Here is an 11,952-nt window from a genome sequence, read left to right as displayed (position 1 = left end):
TCTCCCTCTCCCTCTCCCTCTCCCTCTCCTCTCCCTCTCCCTCTCCTCTCCTCTCCTCTCCTCTCCTCTCCTCTCCTCTCCTCTCCTCTCCTCTCCTCTCCTCTCCTCTCCTCTCCTCTCCTCTCCTCTCCTCTCCTCTCCTCTCCTCTCCTCTCCTCTCCTCTCCTCTCCTCTCCTCTCCTCTCCTCTCCTCTCCTCTCCTCTCCTCTCCCGGGAAGGAGCGCGGAGCTCCGGCCTCGCCCGGCTGCCTCAATGAACCGCTTTGATCTCGGGCGGATTTCCCCGCGCTATTTTTAGCTGCAGCGAGGGTAACCGAGGGATGTCGATTCCGATGCAGACGGAAAGCAGTTCCAGATGCAGCTTTTCTCCAGGGGCAGAGGAGAGGAGCAGAAGGAGGAAAACAAGGCGGTCTCCAGCAGCATTTCCAAACCTTCTGCTCACACAGAGAGAGGTCGCCGGGGCCCTGAGGCTAGAGAGGAATGTTCCCCAAATACAAAATTCACTGGATAGCTGCTGGTTCTCCTTGTCGGCTTTTGTGTAACTCAGCACTCTGCTGCAGCCCAGAGTCAGGACCTGCAGCTAAATTAATCTTTGCAGCACAGTGGGTATGTTTATAAGGGATTGCTAGCCGCCCTTTGAATTAAAAATAATTGCAACATCTCTCACTTTCCCTGCTTTAGACACATATGTGGAGGTCTCAGATTGCCCGGTTTTGATCATACCAACTCCTGCTTTTTGTTTCATCTTCAAAACTGAAGCGAAGCAACGAGCAGATACACAAACGAAACCTTTCCTCCCTGGGGCAGGAGTGTGTGTGTCGGCAGATTTGCACCCAGGCTGCGGAAGAACAAGAGTGAAAACATGTTTACAGGGGAGAAGCGCTTCCGAAGGGCGTCTTCTTCTGCCATCGCCGTTGCTGGGGAAACCAGCGCGGTGCCCGGAGCGGCTCTTTCTGCCCCGGGGCGGCTCTGGCTCTCTCTTTCTCTCTCTCTTTCTCTCTCTCTTTCTCTCCCCCTCTCTCCTGTCCCCTGTCCCTGTCCCCAGCCCGGAGCGGCTCTGGCTCTCTCTTTCTCTCTCTCTTTCTCTCCCCCTCTCCCTCTCTCCCCTGTCCCCTGTCCCTGTCCCCAGCCCGGAGCGGCTCTGGCTCTCTCTTTCTCTCTCTCTTTCTCTCTCTCTCTTTCTCTCTCTCTTTCTCTCCCTCTCTCCCCTGTCCCCTATCCCTGTCCCCAGCCCGGAGCGGCTCTGGCTCTCTCTTTCTCTCCCTCTCCCCCTCTCCCCTGTCCCCTGTCCCTGTCCCCAGCCCGGAGCGGCTCTGGCTCTCTCTTTCTCTCCCTCTCCCCCTCTCCCCTGTCCCCTGTCCCTGTCCCCAGCCCGGAGCGGCTCTGGCCCAGCGCGGCGCTCCCGCAGCCCCGGGGAGATGCCGGCTCAGCGCCCAGCGCGGCCCGGGCCGCTCGCCGGGACGCGGCCGGTGGCAGCGGGCTCCGGGTGCTCTCCGAGGCTGGGAAAGGCTGGGACAGGCTTCAGGGGCCGGGGGAGGAGTGGCAGTGCTGCCAGGAGCGAGGGCTGGGAGGATCCAGGGAGTCCCCAAGCTACAGAGAGTGCTGAGGCTGATTCAGAAACCCCCTATCAATCTCAGCTGGGCTTGCTAACTTCCTACTTGTCCATAAACATTCTAATGAGGGACTAATGAGTCCTCTTGCCCTGCTCCCTCATCCCCTTTGCATCTTCTGGTTGTGTGCGGTGTGAGCTCTGGAACCCGTGCTGGGGATGTGTTTATTTCTTGCTTGGTGCCTGTAGTTAGAGGATGCTTTTCCATGGCCAAATGTGGTGTTCTGTTAGCACAAATCTGGGCACCAAGATACCTTAGCTTATAAATCCCAAACCATGAGCTCAGACAAATACACTAAAAAGCCAGAAGCTTAAAAACAAGAAAATTAGGATCTACTTATGTATTTGAATGCATTTACTAGAGTTTTGTTCAGTTTTTCTCCTCTGTTTGGAGAACCAGAATTTCAGCAGTGACATCAGTGCTGCTGGTTTTCATGCTTTCTTTTTATCCAGAGCCACAGATCTGGGGAGGGGGGATCCAGGAACTGTGATGAGCCTGCAGGAGAGCAGCGAGCACAGCAGGACTGGCAGCAGCCAGAAACCAAGCTTAGCACGGTGCCATTCGGCTGGATTGGCTCCTGATCTTGGCAAGCTTTGGGAAACGGAGCCCTCTCTGGAAATTTTCCCTGCTCAGGTTTGTGGGCAGCCTGTGATGCACAGATGTTTCCAACATCTGCATCTGAGAGCAGAGCCCTGATGTTTGAGGTGCTGAGGTTTGAGACAGACACTACCCCTGGGCACTTCCAGATTTTCAAACAGGACCTCAGCTCCCTCACCCCTGTTCTCCCTCCCAGCTCTGGGGTACCACCCACTTCTTCAGACTGTTTACCTAGCAGCTGAAACAAACGAATTCTAAGTTGGAAAAATCTCCAAACTCGGTGTCTCTTTAGTTACCAGAGTCCAAACATGCTTGGCCAGATGGATCAGTTAAACATCCCTTCCTCCCTGCCCCACATGCCAGGCCTGAGAAATCTTTCCAAACCCTTTCTTAGCATCTGAAATGCCACTCCCTCAGCACCCCCAGAGCAGTCTTTTCTCTCCAGGCATCTCTCCATGGGCCATGGTTGATCCCAGTGCCCCTCTGCAGTGAAACCTTCCCCTTTTGTTCCATTCCCCTCCTCCAAGCTCGCCTTTCTGCAGGAATCCCCCGGGCTTGATGCTCTCAGGGTCGCTGCCTGGCTTTGCTCTGCAGCCCAGGGGAGCCCGTTCCTGTGAGTCTGGGCTCTCCCAGGAGGAGAGGGAGAAAGCAGGGCTGTGTGCTGAGCACTCCATCGTGTCCACCCGCAGGACACCCAGGGCCTGGCACTCCCTGAGCTGTGTCTGAAAGATCCATCAGCTGTGGGAGCTGCTTTCAGGGCCAGAGCCCCTGCCTGAGAGGGCTTTGCTGTGGCTCAGCATCATCTGCAGCACTCCAAGAAGCAGAGAGACACCAGAAGTCAGGGCAGGAGAGTTTTAACTCCAATCATGCGGGAGCATTTCAAGCCTATCACAAGCCAACGCTGGGTTTTCACAACACAAGTTTGAATTTAGAGGGTGGACTGTCTCCTGAATCCTAAACCCCACTTCCTGGTGAATTCTTAATTCTGCAAGTAGGTCATCTCCTCTGGGAACAGTGGAGACTTGACAAGTCTAAATAATAACTCTTATCTCTCCTCTCTTTGATGTTAGATGTCACAAAGTTGTTCCCTGCCATCCACTTTTCATCTCTTCTCTTCAATTCCTGCAAAACTCGGCTGAACACACAAGTTGAGGGAGGAGAAGACATTTCCAGGTCCCACCAATGTTTGCAGGGCGAGGTCTCTCCCTGGCTGCCAGGGTGACCCATCCCAGGGCTGGCACGGGACAGGAGGGTCCCGGTGTCCCTGAGGACCCGTGGCACCCAGAGCTCACCTTTGAGCTGCAGTTTCAGTGCACAAAGCCCAGAGCTGCCAACCCTCTGCCTGTCAGAGGAGCCTCAACCTCCGGGGCACGCCCAGGAGTGGGAAGAGGCTCAGCAGGATGGAGGCCACGTCCAGCTGCTGGACACAGAGCCACGCCAGGCCAGGGCAGTGACCAGTGCCAGGACAGTCCCTCTCACCCCCTCTCACCTGTGCTTTCAGCCGAGGCTCTGGCTCAGAGGTTCAGCTGCTGTGAGGAGCCTTGCAAAGACCTTGCCCTGATTCCGGAGTTGTTCCAGTGACATTTTAAATTATGGGTGAGTTTTACATAATTCTTTTGATACGTGTTGTTATGACATGTAAAATTTTGTCTTTGCAGTTGCAGTGAATTATGTAAGAGCTTTGTTTTGCATTTGTCAGGATAACTTGAACCACTGCACATTTAACAAAAGCACTTTTAAAGGCCCTGGTCCTGCCCACAAGTGCAGATAATCTCCATAAACTTTATTAAATTTCTAGTAAATTATAAAGGCTAACAGGCGAGTGACAGTGTTCAAACTCCAAAGCTGAGCATGCAAGGAGTAGGAAAAGTCTTATTCTGAAATGCAGCACCATTCCTGGGCTTCCAGGGATGGCTCCTTATATGATCAAATGCTGTTTTCCCATGGGGGCCCTGTCTCCATGGTGGAGCAGCCTGCCTGATGCAAATCAGTGGGCAGCAATCCAAAAATCTGTTTTCTTTATGTCCTTCAGTGTGTGGCCCCAGCCCTTGCTTGCTGTATCCTGCCCATCCTCGCTGTAAAGATGAAATACTCTTTCCACTTGGTGTTTGGGGTTTTTTTCTGTGCCACTCCAGTCATGTTTGTTTATTCTGCATGCAAACTATTAATTAATTTGTCTCTGTGAAGCCCAGGAAGGCAGGGGAGAAACATTATCACTTTATAGATAAGGAGCAGAGGCACAGAAAGATTCAGTCAAGAATGTCAATTAATCTGGGATATGCACCTTCAGGAGCTGATAACCCCTGTGCACGTGGGATTTTTTGCTGGCTTTGGAGATGCCGTGGGCACTGTCAGGGCAGGACTGCAGTGGGCAGCTGCTGCTGGCCACACGAGTGGCCTAGAGCACTCCCAGGGGACCAGGAACAGCAGCCAGATGGAAGTGCAGGAAACCCCAGAACAGGCTGCAAAGAGCCTCTGCTCCAGCCTCCTGCCCTGGCAGGGGCACCTCCACGGCCCCAGGCTGCTCCAGCCCTGCCCAGCCCGGCCTCGGGCACTGCCAGGGATCCAGGGGCAGCCCCAGCTGCTCTGGGCAGGGTGGCAGGATAAAAGCAGGACATCCCTCTCCATGAAGAAAGCATTCCTAGAATCCAGGCCAAACCTCCCCTGGTGCAACGAGGCCGTTTGCTCTTGTGCTTGGGTTACCTGGGAGAGCAGCTCTCCTTTCAGGTGCTTGCAGCAGCCCCTGCAGCCTGGTCCCAGCCCGTAAATGAGAGACCTGAGAATGGCTGTGGAAACTTTCACTTGCCAAATTCCAAGAGTATTTATATAATTTAATCGATAAATTGCATTGATTTATTTGCACTAAGTAACTCCTTGAGGTCTGGGTAATAGATAAAGGTGTGCATGGTGCTGTACAAACACATCATAAATAAATGCAGCTTGCAAATCAATTGCACGATATTAATCATTAATCTTCTCATAGTAAAATAATGTGATGTCTTTCCACTATCGATTTAAAAAAAAAAAAAATCTGACCTAAGAGGTTTCAGAGTCATTTATTTGAGGAAGGCTGCCCTTTAAGCCAGATCTTACACTTTTAAAAGGTCACAGGGTTTAAATATCATGGTTCCTTACAAAGCAGCACTCCCTGAGAGGTTTGACAGCACCTTCCTCAGAACACATCATGGGTCTGCTCGAATGAGAGCTCGGCCACTGGGGCCAGGGCTGGGTTCTTGCAGGGAATTTCACTCTCCCCGCTCTTTGGCTGCTGGTGAAGGATGCACAGAGAGCTGGAAGGGCTACCCCAAAGCCTGGTGCACTGACACAGCTGAAGGGCAGCACATTTTCCTCCATCACCGCCCTGGCTGGGCCATTTTCTGACAGCAGTGAGAGAGCTGGGAGCAGAACCAGGAGGTGTTTTACTGCATTTCCTGCAGGCAGGAGGCAAATCCCTGGCCAGAGCAAGGTCTAGTTCCAGGTATGCTGAGCCCAGTCAATCTCCTGTTGAGGCAGATGAGCCAGACCAGACCAGATCCATTGCCCAACCTCGGGGCTCCAAGCTGTGCACAGCTGAGCTGCCTCCCCACCCCACTCGTCCCCTATATAATAATATGCATTATTATATAGCAAGAAGAAAATGCTTATTCTACAATTATTTGTTCTAATTAATTTATCTCTTCATCAGCTTTTCAAAAGAGACAGATTTCCTTGTTTCTCTCCCTCACTGCCTCTTGGCACGTGCGGTGCAGCACGGCAGGGCCACGCTGTCCAGATGTCTCCCTGTGATCTGCAGCTCCAGTGCTCCACACGGCCCTTCAGACTGGATTTTTAAAACAAACAAGGGCTTTAAAAGTAATTCATGTGCAATTGTCTTTCATGCCTAAAGTGTTTTGCCTTTCCTTTTTTACCCAAGCTCTCCCTTTTTCATGCACTTCTAGGCACACATCACTTTGTTTAATAGCACAGCATTGCTTTTGGAAGGGGCAGATGATACTGGAGCTGTTTGGATCAGGAGGTTTTTGTTCCAGGAGAACTTGTGGGGCAGGAGAACATGTTTGCTGCTAAACTCCTGGCTGGTTCTGCTGAGAGGTTCCAGAGCCCTGTTGGGCACAGGGGAGGAGTTTGGCAGAGCTCTGTTACTGCTGCTGTGAACCAACACAAACCGTGCCCTCAAAATTCCGCGTACAGCTCCGTGGTTTCCTCCTGGGTTTACAGAAACTGCATGGGCTTAGCCCAAGGCTTGCACAATAAATAAAGCAGTCAAAGCCACTGCTGCCCAGCCCAGCTGTGTGTTCAGGATGCAGTGTGCCCAGGCTGCTGGGCTCCTGGCTGTGCCTGACCTTGCTGTGATGTTCTTCTGCAGGAGGCAGGGAGGAGACTGAGCCTGGGCTCTGGGCAGCCAGAGCAGAGATCAGCTTTGGTGCTTCAGAACCTGGTGGCTGGAATTTTTGTTGGCATTTCATGAAGACTCCTGCTACTCAGGCAAATGCCTGGATCTGTAGGCAGCCCAACTTTCAGTAACTTTTGAGGCATCATTAATGCCATCCCACTCCATGGCTATTCCCAGGCCTACTCTCTCTTCCCAGCACTTTCTTGCACACATAATTTTAATTTCCTTTAACCCTTCTGGTGATTAACCTTTCCCCCAGCTCCTGTCTCATCTTGCCTGGAAGCTCCATCCAGCTCTGTGATCTTTGTCAGCTGCTTAAACCCTTCTGCATTTCCATGGCAGCCCTCAAAGACTTGAGATCTTTGTGCAGCTTTTAGTGAAGTTTCAGCAGCTGCCTCCTCTCCCTCTTGTTGTGGCCCAGGGATTGGAGTCTGGTCTCCTCTTTGATGCCATTTCTGAGCAATTCTCCACCCTGATTGTTCCCCTCCTGCTCACAGAGGGGTCAGGCAGTGCCCAGGGCAGAGTTTGGCTCTTGGAAGTGCTTGGGTGGACAAGACTGGCAGGGTTTTCATCTCCTCAGCAGAGGGATTGCTGTGTGCTCTAAGCACAGATGGGCACAGATGGGCAGTGGGGCAGCAATGAGCAGTGGGGCAGGGATGAGCAGTGGGGCAGGGCTGGGCAGTGGGGCACAGATGGGCAGTGGGGCAGCAATGAGCAGTGGGGCAGGAATTTGCAGTGGGTCACAGATGAATGAGCAGTGGGGCAGCCCGGGGCGGCGCCGGCTCGGCCCCGCAGCGCTCGGGGGCTGCCCGGCCCGCTCGGGAACGCTCCGGGACGCTCCGGGACGCTCGGGGATGCTCCGGGATGCCCCGGGACGCTCCGGGACGCTCGGGGGCTGCCCGGGACGCTCCGGGACGCTCCGGGACACGCCGGGACGCTCGGGGGCTGCCCGGGACGCTCCGGGACGCTCCGGGACACTCCGGGACCCGGCGGGACGCTCCGGGATGCTCCGGGACGCCCCGGGACACTCCGGGACCCGGCGGGACGCTCCGGGATGCCCCGGGACGCTCCGGGACGCTCCGGGACGCTCCGGGATGTTCCGGGACGCTCCGGGACGCTCCGGGATGCTCCGGGACGCTCCGGGACGCTCCGGGACACTCCGGGACGCTCCGGGACGCTCCGGGATGCCCCGGGATGCTCCGGGACGCTCGAGGGCTGCCCGGGACGCTCGGGGGCTGCCCGGGACGCTCCGGGACACTCCGGGATGCCCCGGGACGCTCCGGGACGCTCCGGGATGCTCCGGGACGCTCCGGGACCCGGCGGAAGAGGCGCCGGGAGCCGGGCCCGGTGAAGCCGGGGCGGGCAGGAGGGGACACGAGCTGCCAAGAGCAGCGCCCGCAGTCCCGGCTGCTCTGTGATTTCCTCGGCTCTCTGCTTTGCTCGGTCCACCCCAATTATGCAATCGTGAGATCTGCTGATTGAAACTCCCTAGAAAAATCTCATTATGTTACCTAATGCAAAACCTTTGGGGTTAATGTAAAACAATTTCACCAGCTCTGTGGCAGGTGGGGTCTCAAGTGTTGCCACTACTTCCAAATGCAGTAATTGTTCTTTTAAATTAAGAAAGTGTAAAAAAAAAAAAAAAAGAACACACCTTTAAACAACAACTAAAGTTCTGCTTTTGTCTAACAAGAAAAGGAGTTTAATTTTTAAAGATCACTCCATATTATGAACTCGCTTAATTATCAGAAGGGATGGTTGGATGAGCAGACAATTAAAACAAGGGGAAGCTGAGAAGGAAAAGTTCACTGTATTAGAGAGACAATGGGGGAAAGTAAAACTATTTCAAGTACCATTTGAAGGAAACCATTTGGGAAGAAAGTAGGATTAATTAAGTTTTGGACCAGTTGATTTTGTTATCTAAAACCATTTCCTAGATGAACACTGTTACATACTTATGCACGAGGAAATGCCTAAGGCTCTCCAGCAGCAGAGTGAAATGTCGGTGCAGGTGAGGGCTCCTCAAAGCAGCAGGGAGCTCCGGCCTGGGCAGTGTGAGGGTGCCAGGCTGGGGCTGGGCTCAGGCCTTGCTGCTCTGGCTGAGTTTGCTCTCCTGTCCTGCCCAGGTGCAGCTGACCCAGCTGAGCCCCAAGGGAGGCGTCGCTGCTGCTCCTTCTGTGCAGGACGCGCCCCACGCCCCGGCCCCTGGCCTTCCCTTTCCTGCCTCGCCCTTTTCCTCATCAGGAAAGTGAAACTTCTCCTTCAGTGCTCTGAACACACCTGCGGGGAGCTGGGACCCTGCCCTCTGCCAGGAGACCAGCTCCGGGGAGGAGTGACAGCGTGCAGGGCTGAGAAACCCCTGGCACAGGAGAGCATCCATCCTGCCCCTGCAGCTGTTGAATTTAGGTGAGACGTGCCAGACATAACTGGGAGCGCCTGAAAGTAATTTTCCACACGTGGTATTTAAGACTCTTAAATTTCACATCATTAATAATGATCTTTGAAGGGAACCCTGTTACTTGTCTTCTAATTCCTGATGAAATAGAATAATTTATGGCATCAATTTCTCTGATTAATGTAAAATGTGTTTCAAATTTGGGCTTTCCTTTAATATTTAAACTTTCCCTTGAGAGGAGCTGCAGAAGGTGACTGAGTGGCCCCCAAACTGATGTGGTGTGTCCTCAAAGCAGGGTGAGATCTGCTACTGGAGCTGGCCAGCAATAAAACCACTGTGCAGCAGCAATCCCAGCGTGTTTCAGGGGCTGTACCCAAAAGGCTCCCTCGTGCCTGGGGAGAGAGTGCCTTAAAACCTTACTCTGGGAATTGGGAATTTTCTGTTGTCAAGGACATGTCCCCAAAAATTGCTGAAAAAAGGCCAAAGCTGGAGTTACACACAGCACAGCACAGCCTGGCACAGCCTGGCACGGCACAGCACGGCACAGCACAGCCTGGCACGGCACAGCCTGGCAGAGCCTGGCACAGCCTGGCACAGCCTGGCACAGCACAGCACAGCCTGGCACAGCACAGCACAGCCTGGCACAGCAAGCAGGGCACAGCACAGCAGGGCACAGCACAGCCTGGCACAGCCTGGCACAGCACAGCACAGCCTGGCACAGCCTGGCACAGCCTGGCACAGCCTGGCACGGCACAGCACAGCCTGGCACAGCCTGGCACAGCCTGGCACAGCCTGGCACGGCACAGCACAGCCTGGCACAGCACAGCCTGGCACAGCACAGCACAGCACAGCCTGGCACAGCCTGGCACAGCCTGGCACAGCACAGCACAGCCTGGCACAGCCTGGCACGGCACAGCACAGCCTGGCACAGCACAGCCTGGCACAGCACAGCACAGCACAGCCTGGCACAGCCTGGCACAGCCTGGCACAGCACAGCACAGCCTGGCACAGCCTGGCACAGCCTGGCACGGCACAGCACAGCCTGGCACAGCACAGCCTGGCACAGCCTGGCACGGCACAGCACAGCCTGGCACAGCACAGCACAGCAGGGCACAGCACAGCAGGGCACAGCACAGCCTGGCACAGCCTGGCACAGCACAGCAGGGCACCGGGCTCGCTCCCTGCCTGGGGACACAGAGCGTGGCTGTTCTGAGTATCTCAGCTGGGCTCTGACAGTGCCCAAAGCCAAAGAAGGGCTGAATTTCTGTATCTGTGGCGTTACGGGGAATGGCCGTCACACAGAATGATTTGGAACATTAATTACAATTAATTCTGAACATTAGTATCTTTTGTAACTTCATAATTTAATTGCCAACCCTTTTCCCTTCAAATTAACCATGGGTGTACAGCATACAATCAAACAAGCTTTTTTAAAAAGTACATCTTAATATAAATAGTTTATTCAGTGCATGGTTGTGTATACAACAAATAATAAACAACTTTTTTTGTAGCAGGCAGAAAGCTGCCTGTACAGAACTAATTCAGTTTTGGAGCACAGAATCCAACGATGATTAATGCACAAAATCTTACACATCATGCAACTCTATGCCAATATTCCAACTTTCTCCCATGCAACAGACATGATGACCTAAATGGAAACCTAACTACATTTTTTAAACAATTGTTTCCAATAGCATGTATAAGTATATGTTGTTTAGGGGTAACCTGTCCTAACGCTTCCTCCTACACAATATTCACGTGCCCGTTACAGTGAAAGGACTTTTACAAATAAGACGTTTCTTATAAAAAAATTAAGTCACCTTAATTCCACAGTTTCTGTCTTTAGAAAAGAAGCCACAACGATAGTTTAACATGACACACAAAATGGAATTAAGAGAATTCTACACTGGAGGATAATTTTATCCCTTTCTGTTAACTTCCACTTGGGATAACAAAACAAATCAATTCCTACAGACTGGGGTTAGCACAAGAACTTTACCAGAAACTACAAATCTATAAAAATTTATTATTTCATTGTGTTTAAAACCACAAGAACACTGTTTGCTTGAGCCTGAGACACCAACTCTCAGTTCCAACCCTGAATTTTGAGTTATTTTTTTAAAGACAGAGCTTTAAAGACCCATTGGAGTTCAGAAATCAAAAAGTTGCACTATTCCAAATTAAAGGATACATTTTTTTATCAAGCCTTAGATATAAAACGGTAAGCCAAGGAAACAACAGAGTTTACGTATTTGTTTTTTGTTTGCCCCTATAAAACAGACAAGCATTAAAATTTCCTTTGAAGAGCAAAAGTGGTCTTTTTCTGAGTTGGAAAGCAAATTCTGATCAGCAGTGAATGCTGTGAAATGTTTTTGTTTCGTTTTCCACAAAGCATAGGAGAGAGAGAGAAAGAGATAAAGAAGAAGTGAGAGAGAGAAAGAGCTGGACATTTCTTCTGGGAGGTTTTCCCACCGCTGTGTGTGCTGCTCTCCAGTGCCTTGTGCTGTGCACAGGCACTCTCCAAGCCTGGGGATTCTCCTTTGGCAACCAGAAGATCTAATGGCTGATAAACAGGTGACCTGTGGAGCTCGGTGCCTCGTCCCGGGCAACTGAAGGTTTGGATGAAAGACTGCGAGTAAGAATTCAACTGCATCCAGAGGTAAGGTTCTGTTAGAGAGCACTTGGCTGGCCTGAACCTGGCTACGTTGACTCGTTTTGGCTCATGGATTTACCCCCATTTAGCACTCCTGAAACGCTTCTGCTCTTTGTTGGGGTCCCGCTCCCAGACCTGGAGAACTCTGTGAGATCGTGGAGGGAAGGCTCTTTGTACATGGCCACTGCAAGGCAAGAGAGAGCAGAACATCAGCACGGCCTGGGGCTGCTGGCTGGGGGCAGAGCCCAGCCCTGACACGCTGGGGTTGCCATGGGAGGAGAGACAAACAGCCAGGGCAAGGAGCCCCC

At 52.6% G+C, this 11,952-nt stretch overlaps 1 protein-coding gene across 4 annotated transcripts in view; it reads right to left on the bottom strand.

The window, feature by feature from the left end:
- Positions 1-10,429: 10,429 nt before the first annotated feature.
- The window catches only part of FGF13 (fibroblast growth factor 13), a 209,341-nt gene continuing 207,818 nt past the window's right edge, over positions 10,430-11,952 (bottom strand). For all 4 annotated transcript variants that reach the window (XM_053990294.1, XM_053990297.1, XM_053990295.1 and 1 more), the window contains one exon: positions 10,430-11,828. In XM_053990294.1, the coding sequence (XP_053846269.1) occupies positions 11,692-11,828 (137 nt within the window). In that variant the 3' untranslated portion in view covers positions 10,430-11,691. The remainder of the gene's footprint in view (positions 11,829-11,952) is intronic.

This window comes from Vidua macroura, chromosome 14 (genome assembly GCF_024509145.1).
Source record: "Vidua macroura isolate BioBank_ID:100142 chromosome 14, ASM2450914v1, whole genome shotgun sequence".
Taxonomy (NCBI): domain Eukaryota; kingdom Metazoa; phylum Chordata; class Aves; order Passeriformes; family Viduidae; genus Vidua; species Vidua macroura.
Note: the sequence above shows the minus strand (reverse complement) of the source record. Positions and strands in the feature narration are given on the sequence as shown.